Below are 15,507 nucleotides of genomic sequence, written 5' to 3' on the forward strand. Positions count from 1 at the left end.
ATGATCAGCTGTCTTTCGGGCCCAGTGTGGGACATAGGCTTCCTCTTCCCCAAGAATAAAAGCTAGATACTCTCAAGCCCATCCTCCCAGCGGCGGGTCAGCCTGGTGGATCCAAACAGCCGAGCATCCCCACACACACACACACACCACACACACACCCCAGCGGACGGACCTGAGTCTTCGAGCTGTTCCTAGTCATAGCAACTGTACCTTTGAAAATAAATAATGTTTGCTGACAGGTTTCGCCTAGCTTCGTCTTAACCCTTCCTCGCTTTTTCTGGCTGTTTATTTGTTTTCGTTTTTCGAGTGATTTGGAAGCTTCACTTAATAATTGCAGCAGTGCCAACATCCCGGCACAGCAAAGAGCCCATAGGATCGATCGCATTGCTGTGACATGGGAAAAGAGAGAGGAAAGCTGTCATTAGCTTAGCATGCTCCATTTCCCTCTCAAAACAGATTCTGACTGTAAAATTTAAATTAGAAGAGACAGAGATGATGTGATTGCTTCTCCCCCCACACACACAAATAACACCATAGCCAGAAAATTTCTTGAAAATCGGTGTGTTTAATGTGTTTGCTAATAATGCAGAAAGATGACTTGCAAAAAGTCATCTCTAAGCATAGTTTTGCTTTCCATGGTAACTGATTAAAAAATAAACCATAAAATTAAAACTTTGATTACCACAGATAAGTACAGTCAGTTGGAACCACTATCTTCTTCTTAAAAAGATTCTCCCTGGGTAGGGTTTTTAGATAAAGTTGTTCATCATGACTTAGTTTAGGAAAACTGAGTAAATGAGATACCGAGAAATCTTTTTATTGCTCTAGACTTCAATAGATTGAAATAGACGCACACTATAAAATTGCAAGACATCTCAAGAGAGTGTATGTGTGTTGTTTTGATGTACCTTCTCTGGCACCAGCCACAGATCCTCGCTGTGTGACAAATGTCTTTAGGACAGTACCTAGATGTGTGTGGCATTTCTGTAATGGATGGCATGGTGCTTTGGTGTGCACTGGGATTCTCCCTGTATATGCAAATCTGAAAACCACCTGGAAAACATTTTCATCTGCCTGGAAGTCTTCAAAGAGCAACATGCACAGAAGCATTGGGCAAACCTGGCTCTTCTTCCTGTTTGTCATAATCCACTGCCACCGACGATTTCCCAGGCTGTAGTCTCCACAAATAGGCCCTAGTTCTGAAAGAGCAGTCTTTCCCCAAATGGTTTATCAGAACATTTCCCCATACTGTTCCTGCTGCTATAACTGCCCCTTTGAGCAATAGTCTGTCAGCAGCTAACTGGCCTCTAAGCCAAGCTCAGATGTTCCAGGATGAAAAAGGGAAAAATAATAATAATAACCTTACATTTTTAACTAAATGGTGATGCCATCCAGATTCCCCCATGACCTTGACTGAAATCAAAAGAAGAAAATGTGTTTGACTCTGCTTTTGACATCTTTCACAGATAAGGAGGTAATGGGACCCAAAGACCAATATTTAGCTCAGAGCCTATCCCAGGCTGTCTCTTCTCTTGTTCTCTAAATAAAATGTGTAACTAAAAGGGATACATTTCTGCAGTAGAAATGGTAGAAATTGTCTTTCTCTCTCAAACTAGGTTGCTGGATTCCCACTGAAAAATTCAAGTGAATATACAACTTAGTCTCAAAGTTACTTCTAGAGAAATTATACCAACCTAGCTTCCCAAAAGCAGAAATAAACAGTACCTTCACAAAGAAATCAGAGCAAAGGAATTATGATATCAAACACTAGGGTGGGAGAAGACATTGCGTACATTTATGAGAATTATACTTATCAAAGACATCTGGTTAGGCCTTTAGACTTGATACAGAATTGTTCCATTAATAACCTTAGTCTAGTAAAGGAGATAAAGCATGTTTATATAACACAGGATAAGTAGGAAGTGAATATAAAAGGAGGAGCTAACAGGTCCAAAAGAAGAGATTAACATTGGGTGGTGGCACACGCCTATAATCCCAACACCCAGGAGGCTGAGGCAGGAAGATCACAAGTTCCAGACAAGTCTGGGCTACCTAGAGAGACACTATCTCAACAAAAATAAGATATTAAACTTCCCGGAAAAGATGGCACCAAAACTGAGCTTTGAATGAGGGAAGGACAATTTGGGAATGGCAAAAAATAACAGCAGAGAAACAGGATTTTTCAAAGGAAAGGGGGAGCAGTGAGTCTATGAGCTTACCTGTTGGCTGATCAGGAACTTAATGGGAGCATGGTGAAAGTGAGGACTACATAAGCAGCTCTCGAAGGATCAAACCCAGATCACCAACAGGAAGTCTACCATGAAGCAAGTGCCTAATTTTTCTTTGAAGCATTCAGACATTTCTTTAGAAGAATTCTTTTTGCAGGTGTTTTCAAAAGTCTGGTCATTTCGTCAACACTAGTCACAATACTGGAGAGCATAATTCCTACACTCACATGTTTTAAAGAGTTTGGGTGACTGAGTGGATCCTACACATGAATTGTTCTCTCTCAACCTCCTTAGGAATGACTGCATGATTCGTCTTGAGATAAAAGTAGGAATGCTATTTTCACCTAATTTCTTAAAGTACTGCAGAGCTTAGAGACTATATAAACTGACTCCCTGCCCTTGCCCTTTAAAAGTGAGAAACCTAAGGGTTAAGGGGAAATAACTTGTCCTGGCTCTCATGGCTAGTTCACGGCATCTCCATTTCCAAAGCTTCCCTGACTACCTGATCATGTTGTTTTCCACTACAGCATTCTGTCTTCTTGGATTCTGACTCCGAATGACTACAGGAAAAGACCTGTATCATATTCAGATATGATGGGAATTAAAGTTACAGAGTTGGCACAATAGCAGTTCATGTATTTATTGAACGGAACTGGAACCAGAGATGCAAGTTGTAACACCATAAAAAACAGCCCACAATTGAGCTCCCCAGTGGAACAATGAATTTCTTCTTAGGTCACTAGGCTTAACCATTAAAGAACTTCACTGTCTTCCACAGGTGCCTACTGCCTTGCTTAGTTTCTGATCTTTCAGAGACAGCCAGGTACCTGCCACTGAGGCCAGTGGGAAGCCCCTCAGACTCCTTCAGTGGGCTTTGGTGTCATTCAAAACACCAAAGGCACTGAAATTACTTTTCTGAGAAGTGGAGGGATATGGGACAATGACAATATTTTCATTTCAGTGATACTGGTCTAGTTTTTATATGGCCATTATTAAAATTGAATTACTAATCATTAACCTGATCTTTTTTCACTAAATCATTTTTCTGCATCTTTTGTAACCTTGAGGATCTTTCATTAAGACTGTACCCATTAGAGGTTTATCCATTTCCAAAGCAGGGCATTTTTGATGAGGATGATAGGACTAAGACACTTTTTAAACACAGTTCCATTGAAATAACAAAATTACTGGGCTTTTGTATTTGAATAAATATTGTAATAAATACTACCCCTTCATTCCTTCCCTGGGCCTGACTCACCCCAACTCCAACCCTAGCCCCTGTCTCAAGGACCATGGAACAGCATCACTAGTAATGGGGAAAGGTTTGCCGTTTCCCACTGTTTTTGTTTATAAGCCAAACCAATTGTGTTGGTGGGTCAGAGATGCTCCAAATCTACATTTAAAACAAAGTTCTATAACTTAAAAAAATCTTTAAAATTTTCATTGAAACATCTGAAATATTTCTATGTATTGATTCATTTGAATAAATAAATCACTTTGACATTGGAAGTTATAAAAAAAATCAGATATAAATCAGACTCTGTTGCCAGGTAGGCACCAGTGTGACTCATTTATAGAGAACGATCTCTGAGAAAGGGTCCTCTGCTCCATCCTGCATCTGGAGGTCCCTTCCCAAAACACGTTTAGCTACTGCCAGTTTCTTCTGTCAGAAGGAGGAGTGGACAAAAGACCAGGCTCTTGGGACCAACCCAGGTTACCAAGATATCAAGCAAATGCCTTGCTCCTCTTGTTCTAGGTGTCAACAGGTCTCTTACACGACTTCAAATCAGTCTCACATGGAGTAAGCATCAACAGAGGAGAGAAAATCACTATTGGCTTGGAATGATTAGTCGCAATTAGCCATAGACAGAGAGAAAGGGCTCACTATTACCTACCTAAGGATGTATCTTGTCAAGCTGTCACTTTATGTGATGGCAGCTCTGGCAAAGATTTCTGGCTGTTCTTCAATATCTGTTTTTCCATACTTTCTCTTTTGTACACTGCCTGTGGCTTCTCCACTTATTAGACCATTTTTCTCAGCTTTTTTATAGATAGGCTAACTGGCAGTGATTCCATGACTAACTTTTGGCTGTGGGACAGAAAAGGAAAATATCACTGAAGGAAGGATGTATTCTTTCTTCTTTCCTTTATCCTTTTTTTTTTCTTTTGGCAATATTGAGGCTTGAACTCAGGGCCTCACTTCTGCTACGAATGCATGCTACCACTTGAGCCATTCTGCCATCCCTTTTTTATGTTGGATGTTTTCAAGATAGGGTCTTATGAACTATTTCCCCAGTGGGCCTTGAATCATGATCCTCCTAATCTCTGCCTCCCGAATAGGTAGTATTACAGGCATGAGCTATCACTGTCTGGCTCTCCGTCCTTTCTGATGACTGCAATATGAGCATCATGATCTGTCTGGGGCTCCAAAAACCACTCTGTGCCATAAGGAAAGAAGCGCCAGGGTCATAGTAGAGCAAGAAGGAAGATTAGACTCTCACACCACGAAGTGCGCTCCAAGCCTGTGACTTTCCTTATTAGTTAGTTTTTTTGTTGTTGTTACCTATAGCTAAACCTGAAATCTTTTGAAATATTTGGCACATACCAGAGACAAGGAATAAGTTCTTGATAAATAGCTTATTTACTTGTCTGTTTATTTATTTAATTTGAAGCACTTTCAGAGCCAAGGAACAGTTCTAGGATATTCGTCAACTCTAGTCCCTGTTTAAAAGTATCTGATGTTATTTACCTGTATCTTATGGAATTTAGGGGAATTTATAATGTTCTTTATTACAAAAAAAATTCTTTGTACATTTGCCCAATTACATTCCAGAATTATTCACAGTAGCCAAAGGGAAGAGATGACCCAAGTGTCTGTCAAGAGATGAGTGGACAAAGTGTGTTGTATGCACACTATAAAAGTGAAATTATGACCCATTCGACAACCTGGATTGACCCATCCTTGAGGACATTTGCTAAGTGAAATAAGCCAATCACAAAAGGACATGTACTGTCTTGACTCCACTTATTTGAGACACCTCTAATAGCACAGTTACAGAGTCAGACAGTGAATGCTGGTTACCAGGGGATAGGAAAGGAGAAAAAAGGGGAGTTGCTCAATGAGTACAGAGTTTTACTTTTGCAAGATGAAAGGAATTCTTGAGATTGGTTGCACAGCAATGTAAATGTACCTAACTACTGAACTGTACTCCTAAACACGTGATTTTAAAGATACGAATCATAGCCAGGCAAGGTGGCTCATGCTTGTAATCCCAGCTACTTAAGAGGCAGAGATCGAGGCCAGCCCAGGCAAATAGTTCAAGAGACCCTATCTGGAGCAAACTCAACAAAAAAGGGTTGGTGGAGTGACTCAATGACAAAGCACCTGCCTAGCAAGTGCAAAGCCCTGAGTTCAAACCTCAGTACTGTCAAAAATATATTTATTTATTTATTTATTTATATAATAAATATATATAATGAAAAATTTGTGTTTTACCATAATTAAAATTTTTTAATATTTTAAATTTTAAAAATTAATTTTTCTTTTATATCAAATTAACAAATCGCTGGCAAAAAGTAGAAAATATAAATTATCAAAGAAAGAAAATACATTGTTTTGTAATCTTATTACAGCTTTGTGATAAGCAATTTATGTACATCATCTCATTCAATTTACTCAACAAGCTTATGAGGTGGGGACTATCATAAGCCCCCTTTCATATCCAAGTAAAATTAAGCACAGAAGGTAAGAAAGGTCTCCAAACTCACTCATTGGAGAATTAGTTGAGCAAGATTCAAAAACCAGATAGGCTATCTCCAGAGCTCACACTCTTATTGGCTGCAGTATTGTGGATGCTTTTGCCACTAATTATTCTTTGACAGTATTAGTTTTAGTAATTATATAATACTCTGTTACATGAAGTTACCATAATTCTCCTAAATAATCACCCACCTAGATCATTTCCAACTTTTTGCTGCTATAAAGAATGCTCCAATAAACATTATTTTAATATTCATGTTTATTTCCTTAAGGATAAATTCATTAATTTGTAGACCAAAGTTTTCTGAGTCACATTTTTATAATTCTTCATCAAAGATTGCTTTCACCTTTGGTCTTTGATTTTTTTTTATGCTAAACTGATAGACTTGCTCAAAATGAGACTGTAGACCTCCAAGCTATCCTGCAGTCATCTTAATAGATGCAAAGAATATACACTTAATATAAGTCTTATTAAAAATAAAACACATCCATTCTAGACCTCATTGATTGTGTTTTGTAGATGATTAATTAGAGAAATTTTAAAATAAACAACATTACTTACTTGGCCATGATGTCACCTTTGTGACATCATGTCATGTGTCTATGAGCTGGAAGATAACCACCAGTTCCTACGAGGTTTCATCTCAATGTCTTTCTAAAAGCGGTCTCCTTCAACTTGGATTCTTTTCCTTCCTCAAGCTTCACTTTCCAGAAATCTCCCATTATACAGACATAATCATATTAATGAACAACCAACACCAGCATCTCTCAGAAAGCAGCAAAATAATAAACCCAAATAACCCAGATTTAATTCATCAAAACTCTCCCACCAGCCCTAGCTTAATTTATAGTAGTTTGCCACCAATTGGGTTAGCCAGTGATCATTACAGAATGAATGACCATTTCACCAATGTGGGAAGTATCCAAAGGGAATTCTTTGAAAGTCACCCAGTGACTTAGTAGTTCATCCTAACTCTGTCATTTGACATTCTAATGGCTTGAGGCAAGTTAGCTAACTTTGTGAGCCTTAGTGTCCCCATCTAGTAAGAGGGTGAGATGCTAGCACCTCTGCCTACTTGTCAGGGTTGAATGTGGAATGACTTCATTTTAAAAGGTAACAAATCTGGTAGCTTTTGGATATGAAAATACCCTCAGAAAACATCTAATCCAATCTTTCATCATACAAACTATCCAAAGTTCAAATAAAAATGGGGCATCTTGCCAAAATCTGTGGTAGACATGAATATTTTCCAGAAGAGTATACATCCTCTTTGGGAAATCCTGCTCTAAATGTGATTCTACTGAGTTCTCCCTGTCATTAAGCTCCCCATTCTCAACACACATCTCTACCAAACATGGGGCCAATCACAGACTCTCATCACTTGGATGACATTTATTGGTCCAGGGTTGGGAACATGGCCTCAGCTCTTCCCCTGGAGTTCTAAAACTTGAGCTGAGAAGAAAGTCTCTTTTCCTCTCTGTCTGATGTCTGCCACGTGGTGGGCCCTGAATAAGTGTCAACCAATTTGGGGGTCACTGACAGTAACAACTCTACAAGTGAATGGAGCCAACATCTCGGTCCTACAACACCTCTTAGAAGCAATGCCTCGACCTAAAGGATTGCAGCTAAGCGTGGAGATTTTTAGGCCTTAGAGCAGGAACTGCAAGGGAGGAAAGAGAGCCTGGAGAGCTGGCCTTGCTGGACCCTCAGACTACATGACACATGTATCAGCAGTTTTTGCCTTTGCCTTTGCCCCACTCCAGAGCCTACCCTTATCTTCACAGTCCATGTCAGCCCTTGCTAGGCAAACCTAACAATCAATCTTGAGGCCACTGAAGTCGGTAAATCCACACTTATTGAAAAACTTCTGTGTGCCTACAGGTACTTTGTTTGCATCAGAGGCGCCGTCCTTTCAGTTGGTTCTGAAAACTTCCATATTTCCCACTACTCCCATTTGAGACATTATAGTCTCTAGGATATAGAAGACAGCTATTTACATTGCAGCATTTAAATGTTATATTATATTTGTGGAAATAAGAAGGAATTTGACAGAACCCATCACCTTTACTGAATATTTTAATTGGTGTGAGAAAAAAGTCAATTGCAAGGAAAGGATCTAATTCTACTGCATTTCTCCTCTGTGAGGAGGTTTATAATGAAAATAATGCTGAGCATAAGTTATTGTAGTACTAACAGATGCAATTAAAAGGACCCCAGACAAAACAAACAAGTAAATGACAGTCTATTTATAGGTCACTTTGCTCTTTACAATATAAATAGCTTGTCCTCTGGGCATGTGTATAGGTGTTCACTCTGGGTCACCTGAAAAGGCATTACCTTTTTGTCCTTCAACATCTGGAGCTTCTGATGAACCCCAGACCCAAGTGGTATGAAAAGGTGCTTCTTGGTTGGAAGGGGATCACTGAGTCTACTGCTCTATTCTTATTTCTTAGAGGGCAAAAGATAATGGGCTTGAGAAACCTGGGAAGATGGATGGTTATTTTTGACACTTTTTCTTAATTAGTGTAAGTCATTATTTTCCTTTATAGTTGGGAAAATAATTCTCATGGTACCTAAACTACTCTGATTATTCCTCTAGGTCACAGGGTTTCTAAAGATAATACTTTATAGTCCAACCTGGTTTAAAAAAAAAAGGGAATATTCTTGTAAATTCTATAACAACCCATAAGGAAGTTGTGTTGTATTTTAGTATATAGCCTACTGATTCTCAAAATATTAGGAAAATAAGAAAATATAATTAATATGCAAATAATTAAAGTTTGCTTTGATGATTCAAAGGAACTTCAAGACCATCTACTTTCTTTCAACTCTTGAGTTTCTTCTGCCTCAACAGCTTCTCATTGCCCGGGAGACATTTCAGATGAGAGTCTCAGAGTGGATCCCCATCACTGAATCAGAAGCTGCATTTGAGCAAGGCTTCTGATGATGGTATGCTCTATAGAGCTGAAGAAGCTCTCTTAGCGCTAAGGATGGTCAATTTGAATGTGATGACTAGGGTACAAGGGCAGCACAAGCATGCCCAAATGTTGCTTAATTACTAGAGAGTTTGAGGTAGAAAAAGCCAGGCAGGGTGTCTTCTTTTGTATTATAGTCTATAACATTAATTCAGGCTGGTTTGAATGAATCTAAATAGCTTACTTTACAAATGGACAAAAATTCAGGTCCAAATTGACAAAAATTCAGGTCCAGGCAATAGAAGAACCGCATGTGAAAATTCTGTGACTACATCTTCATTTGAGATGTGTCAATTTTTAAAGTAATAGCTCAAGGTGAGCTGCATGTGCCACGTGCAGACAGGAGCTCTCTGTGACTGTGCATCCAGTGTGGTCAAGTCGCTTATGTGCAGTTTTACACCTGGGAAAGATATCAAAATAATTTTTTTGCAGTGCGTTTCAACTCACGGACTTCGTAATTTGAGTAACCCAGGCTTTAACCAATAGTGTATTGAACTCCTTAACCTTCTTTGAAGTGAGGATAATAACACTGATGATATCTTTCATGGGGATTAAATGCAATAACATTCCCCAAACCAGTCACTCATCGCCTCGCACAAGGTGACATGTCAGTGCACACTTTCTACCCTACTGGTGTGCAACCTTGTCTTACTTTCTTTTTCATCCCTCGTCCCCTTTAGAACTAATGTTTAGAAATGGGACAGAATCATTCAAAACTTGAAGGGAGAGGAGCCAGCAGCTAATGGCGAGGCCGCGCAGGGTGCTCCCAGCCGGGAGGAGCTCCGAGGGCGGCGCGCTCTGTCCCGCTGAGCCCGTAGGTGGCAGCACCGGGACCGGTCGCCGCAACTCCAGCAGTGCCCGCGGCGCAGGGACAGCGGAAAGCCAGGGTCGTCTGGCTAAGCGTGCACCGTGTGCTCCCACGCGAATGAAAGCCGTACTTTCCGAAACCGGTCAAGATTTCCTTTTCCCTTCCCTTTCAGCCTGACGTCTCTGCGTTTGTGCGGCTTCTCTCGGAGGGTGAGCCTGAGCTTGTCAGGAAACTGGCCTTCCATTATCTCCCACCGATTCCTCCTGGTTCACTCAGGTAAGGTAGGACGGCTGTTGAGAGCGGCTGCTGCTTCCTTCTGGCCACCCTGGAGCACCCCTGCCACCATCTACACTGGTAGGTCAAGGCAGGTGCAAAACAAAATGTTGGCAAGCAGTAATACCTGTAACCCATATGTGGTGCATTGCCTTGCACAAAGCACCTCGAATACCTTAATTTATTAAATCCTTTAAATGGGCCATGAGATAGGTAGTATTATCAGTAACTTGCCCAAAGTCATGCGGCACAGCAGGTTCAAAGGCAGGCAACCTGATTCTGGAATTGACGTTTCTAACTTCACATTTCATGCCTCCCAGGGGAAAGAAGGAAGGAAGGAAGGAGGGAAGGCAAGGAGGGAAGGAGGGAGGAGGGAAGAAAAGGAGGGAATGAAGGAAGGGAGGGAGGGCGGGAAGGAGGGAAGGAAGGAATTATCAGGTGAGGTGATTGTTTGCAAATTGAAGCACTCTCAGGAAGGAAATTACACTATCTTTTTCTGAAAAGTTCCTTCTATGTAGCTAACCCTCCTGCCCACAAATGAGCAAGCTCCTTGGCTCTACAGAGGAATGCCTGGGCTTGCATCAAGACAGTGGGAAGGCAGGAAAGGTTGGGTCTAGCAACCTCCCTTTCAGAAAAGCAGGTGGAAATAAAGAAAGAGTTCTGTCAAATCAATAAGAAAAGCTATACCTAGCTAGATTAAGGCCCTACAGGGTTGGTTCTGTGTCACCTATCTCACTCCACTGTCACTGGAAGCCAACTTTCTTTTCTTCCCTGAAAACAGTGATGTAGTACAATTAAATACTTTCACCAGCCTTGGAATCCAATGACCTGGCTCAGGTTTTTATTTTTGCACTTACTTGAAGACCAGTAACTTAACCAATGGTAAACCAGGTAGAGCTGTTTGCACACAGTGGGCACTTCACCCGGGGTTTCACAGTGACGCTTTTAAGTGTTTTCATTGCCAGCCTCTACAAATCAGGAACTCCGCTCCCCTACAACCTGCTAGATTAAAGGCTCTGAAGTAGAGCAATACGGGGTCACTGCCTTACACAATCCTCTGCTAGCTCTCTTTGCTTACAAAAGACCATGCATACTCTTCACACTGACCATCAGTTTACCATGCATCTGTCCTGGTGTCTCATGTCTTCCTGCAGTCTGCATCTCAACCTAGTGAAAACACGCCGCTCATGACTTTCTGCTTCTCGGACTTCACAATCTTGGTTTCCTCTGCCTAGTCCAGTACTGAGCAAGTCCACAACTCATAGCCACACGTGGCTGTTTAAATTAATTAAAATCCATTCACACTAGCTCTATTTCCAGTGCTGGGTAACCACATTTTGGACAATACAGATTAAATCACATTGTTGTCATTGCAGAAAGTTGAATGTGCCTGTGCCGGCCCAGACGGTATGCCTAAATCCTGACCGTCCTCAGGGACCAGCCCAAATGTCACCATGCCACAAAGCTACTTCTGTGCCTTTCCAGCTGCAAATCATATTCCCAAAGCAGCAGAGACCCCGAGGCATGACATAGCCCCTTCAGTGGTAAACAACGTCACCAGGCCAATTTTCTGGGCAACATGTCACTTAAGGAAAGCAGCCCTTTGGTTTCTGAGCCATGTGTGATAGATGGCTGGATATGGAAACTGGAAGCTCCAGGGGACAGGAAATTAATCTTGCCCTAGTATACATAAGTTTGGGGTACCCACTGTGTCCCAAGTATCATTTTAGATACTTCACATACATTATCTTATTTTGTCCCCCCCTCAACTCCATAAAGCAGATATCACAAAAATTAAAATACTCTGACTGAGTAACTTGCCCATGGTCACCTATCAAGAAATAACTAAATCAAATGTATAATCCAGATCTGAAAGTTAGGACCTATTCCCCATACATGCAGCCCGCCTCCCATCAGCCTGTGGCATGCTATTACCTTGTTTCCCCTTCAGAGCTGAAGAATGACGACAGCATGGGGCTGCAGAGGGGTGGATATGCTGAACAAAGACAAGAGTATTGTGGGTGAAACTGCCCAGGCCTTGTATTTATGTAAATGTGTTGCCCTCATTGTCATCTGGTTTCTTAAACTCTATAAACTCCCAGAAGAGAAAAAGCAAGTCATATGGGGCCTGGGAGTAGTCTTAGTATAGGTATGTGAGCTACGGGGAAAGAACGCAGGAGACATGAAACATGAAAAGAAAAGATAAAACAGAAATCCCACTGATGTCTGAAAACAGTTAGCTTAAGAATCTGCCATACTTGTAAATAAAAATGGTTAAATATTGGCAGTTTCCTATGGTTCAATCTAGGAGTGTTTATAATCAAAACAGTGCCTATTTAGCACAATTCAAGTGTGAAGGCTTTTAAACTCCAGCAGACATATCTGGAGCACAGAAGTACTGCCCTCTGCCTGCTACCCTCACCTGAATTTGGAAATATGGCAGTCCCTAAATTATCAGAGCAGAGATGTAAATTCCCCTCCTGGAGACTTAGAGACTGCCCAAGGTAACTCCTGTTGAGGGCATTAACACATCTAAGGAAGAATGTGAAGAGTAGAAAGGGAGATGGGGTAGGTCTGGTAGAGCTGGGAATCAGAAAAGGAGATTCTCAGCCTGAGCCAGGACAGAAGCTGGTCCCTGCTCTCTGGGTACAGGGACAGCTTGCCAAGGGGAAAGAGAAGAACCAGGCTAAAAGCATTAAGATAACCCATCTCAGAGCCTCCTTGCTGGGATTCTCTGATCACAAATAACTCAGCTTCTCTCAGCTTCTCTTGTGGATTTTTCTACAGGAAAATGAATTTCCTGTGCTCCAGTAGCCATCCATCCCTTAAAAGGAAGCAGTTTTGTTAGGGTTGCACAGAAACAACTTCATTTAGGCTCCCATTTCTGGAGAGCAGGCTGTCTTCTTCCTCAGGCAATGGCTGAGTCAGAATGGTCAAAATGAGAGCTGACTCTGCTTGTGTGACAACCTCCTATAGAACCAGAGAAAAAGTTGAATTTCCAGGGTATCTTATAAAAGAGAAGAAACAAGAGCCTATGTTTCCAAATGTGTTTGACTCAATACAAAATTCTTATATCAACATCAGGGTCTAGTACCTTGTGACATTTCACTTCCTCTTAAATAGATGCCCACATAGAAGCAATCGCTATAAGCCAAACTACCTTTGAAATGCTGTTAACAACACATTTCAGAGACAGAAAAAGAAGTGAAGAAAATCTTACCTTTGTACCTGTGAGTGACCACATGTCCTGTGTAAATGGGTTGCCTCTGACCTACAAAAAAACCTCACTTTAGGATTTAAGTGTACATAGAATTTTTTAAATAGCATATGATATTTATTTTAGTTATCTTTACAAAAAGACTTTGAAGTCTTGTGAGAAAGATCTCCATAGGTTCAAATTTGTTTGCTTAGTGATAAATTGCCATTGAAATAAATATTTCTTCCCATTCCATTTAATACTTTTAAATTTTGTATGGCCAAATCGTTTCATCTTTAGAATTTTGTAAAAATCTGGTGATAACTTTAGGGTTTAAACAGTGTGTTTCTATTGCAACTCAACTGTGATTTTTGTAATTAGGTTTTAAAAAAATTCACAGGAGAGCCTAGACTAGGCCTCTTTCATCCAAAATGAATTCAGAACCAGAAAATAGGTCAATTTTAAGTTTAGGACATTGACACAGATCTGTTGTGAAAATACACAAAAGGATTCCCTTTGTTTTCAGAAAAATGTGAATCAAGGGGGCCAGTGACTTGTGTTTTCTATGATTCCTTATTTCAAAAATACTCAACATGCACGGGAATGTTTAAAGTCTAGTTAATATTCAAAAATAACTTCTGAACAGTATGGTCTTTCTTTGAAAGATGGAGAAAATAAATCCCCAGGAAAGGAGCTGACTTGCCAAATCCTTGGTGGATTCTAGCAGGCATCACCATCATTAGCTAAATTGCCTGGCAGCATGTGGAGTCCCCAGCCCTCCCTCCACCTTGGGCTATTTCTTAGCCTCATTCTGGTCTTTCTTCAAACCTCTGCTCAGTGTTAGAAAATCAGCAAACCAACCAGTGATGGCTACCAATGGTCAGAGCACAGAACACAGAGATGAACCAACAATGAACAGCTCTCTCAAAAGCAGAGACCCCTGCTTTCCATTCTTCTCCCTGGGTGCTTCTAGCCTCAGATCTTAGCACTATCTTCAGGGTAACCCTATAACCTACTCAAGGGGTAGGGACAATAATGTAGGTAACTTTTAATCTTCCTACTCTAAGTTCAAGGCTGTTATGTGATCCAGTATGAAGTCAAAATGGATTATTTTGAAGCCTGATTATCAGTGGCTCCCGAGCAGAGTGGATACTCTTAATTTCTTCAGCCTGGTGGTAATTTAAAGAGGTGGTATGTATTAAGTTCACAGAGTAAATGAATCTCTTAAGGTTTGTTTTCAGTGGATGTGAAAATACATATACAGCTTTAGAAAAGAATTGGGTGTCCAGCCTAAGCAGCACACAGAGTGCTGGTTCCATAAGGCCCCATTCTTGGTTTATTGCTCTGTCTTGATAGTCTTAATGATTTTGAACAAAGACTTGGGTCCACATTTTTATTTTGCATTGAGCTGTGCAAATTATACAGATGTTCCTTGACTCAACAATGGGGTTGCCTCTTGATGACCCCATTGTAAGTTGAAAATATTGTTAAATTGAAAATGCATTTAATTATGTAACATGAAGCCTATTTTATGATAAAGATTTAAATACCTCATGACTTATTGAATACTGTACAGCACACTTGTAGAGTGCTTGTGGTTTCCCCTCATGATGTGGGGCTGACGAGGAGCTGCCCAGCACATTGAGAGATCATACCACATATCACTAGCCTGGAAAAAGATCAAAAAGTGACATTTGAAGTATGGTTTCCACTAAATGCCTGTTGCTTTTGTACTGTCATAAAATTAAAAAAAATAGTAATAACTCAAACTATTGTAAGTCGTAAGTCAGGGAATGTCTGCATAATGGGCTCTAAAACTGAGTCCACCCTTGGGTCTTGGGAGCCTTCTGATCCAGCAAGCAGCAGGCTTCAGTCCTATTATTCCTGCATACTTTCACGTTAGTTGGATTTTTGCTCAAGGCATCTCTATCCAGCATATTCTCAAACAAGGGCAGGGCATCCCCGTGACAATGTTTTTCAACAAAACTGGATGATGCAGTAATTGTACAGCAGTCATCTTCATCAAGATGAAAATATGAGCAGGCAGTCAAACAAGTTGTGTCTGTAGCTTGTAATCAACTCAACCTTGTATTTGGGGTTCTACTCTGTGCCAGTTACTGTTTTAGGCACTGAAGACAGCAATGAATAAAAGAGACAACAGTCCCAGATCTCATGGGGCTTATGTTGTTGGGAGAAAGGCAAAACAACTATAAATAAATAATTTTTACAAATAAATAAGAAAGCAACCAATTGTATAAAAAATAAA

General features: G+C 40.5%; 1 protein-coding gene across 1 annotated transcript in view; it reads right to left on the reverse strand.

The window, feature by feature from the left end:
* The window catches only part of Bmper (BMP binding endothelial regulator), a 347,506-nt gene that overhangs the window by 235,112 nt on the left and 96,887 nt on the right, over nucleotides 1–15,507 (reverse strand). The window contains exon 5 of the mRNA XM_074065307.1: nucleotides 13,266–13,316. Within this exon, the coding sequence (XP_073921408.1) occupies nucleotides 13,266–13,316 (51 nt within the window). The remainder of the gene's footprint in view (nucleotides 1–13,265; nucleotides 13,317–15,507) is intronic.

Source organism: Castor canadensis, chromosome 2 (genome assembly GCF_047511655.1).
Source record: "Castor canadensis chromosome 2, mCasCan1.hap1v2, whole genome shotgun sequence".
In the NCBI taxonomy this organism is placed as follows: domain Eukaryota; kingdom Metazoa; phylum Chordata; class Mammalia; order Rodentia; family Castoridae; genus Castor; species Castor canadensis.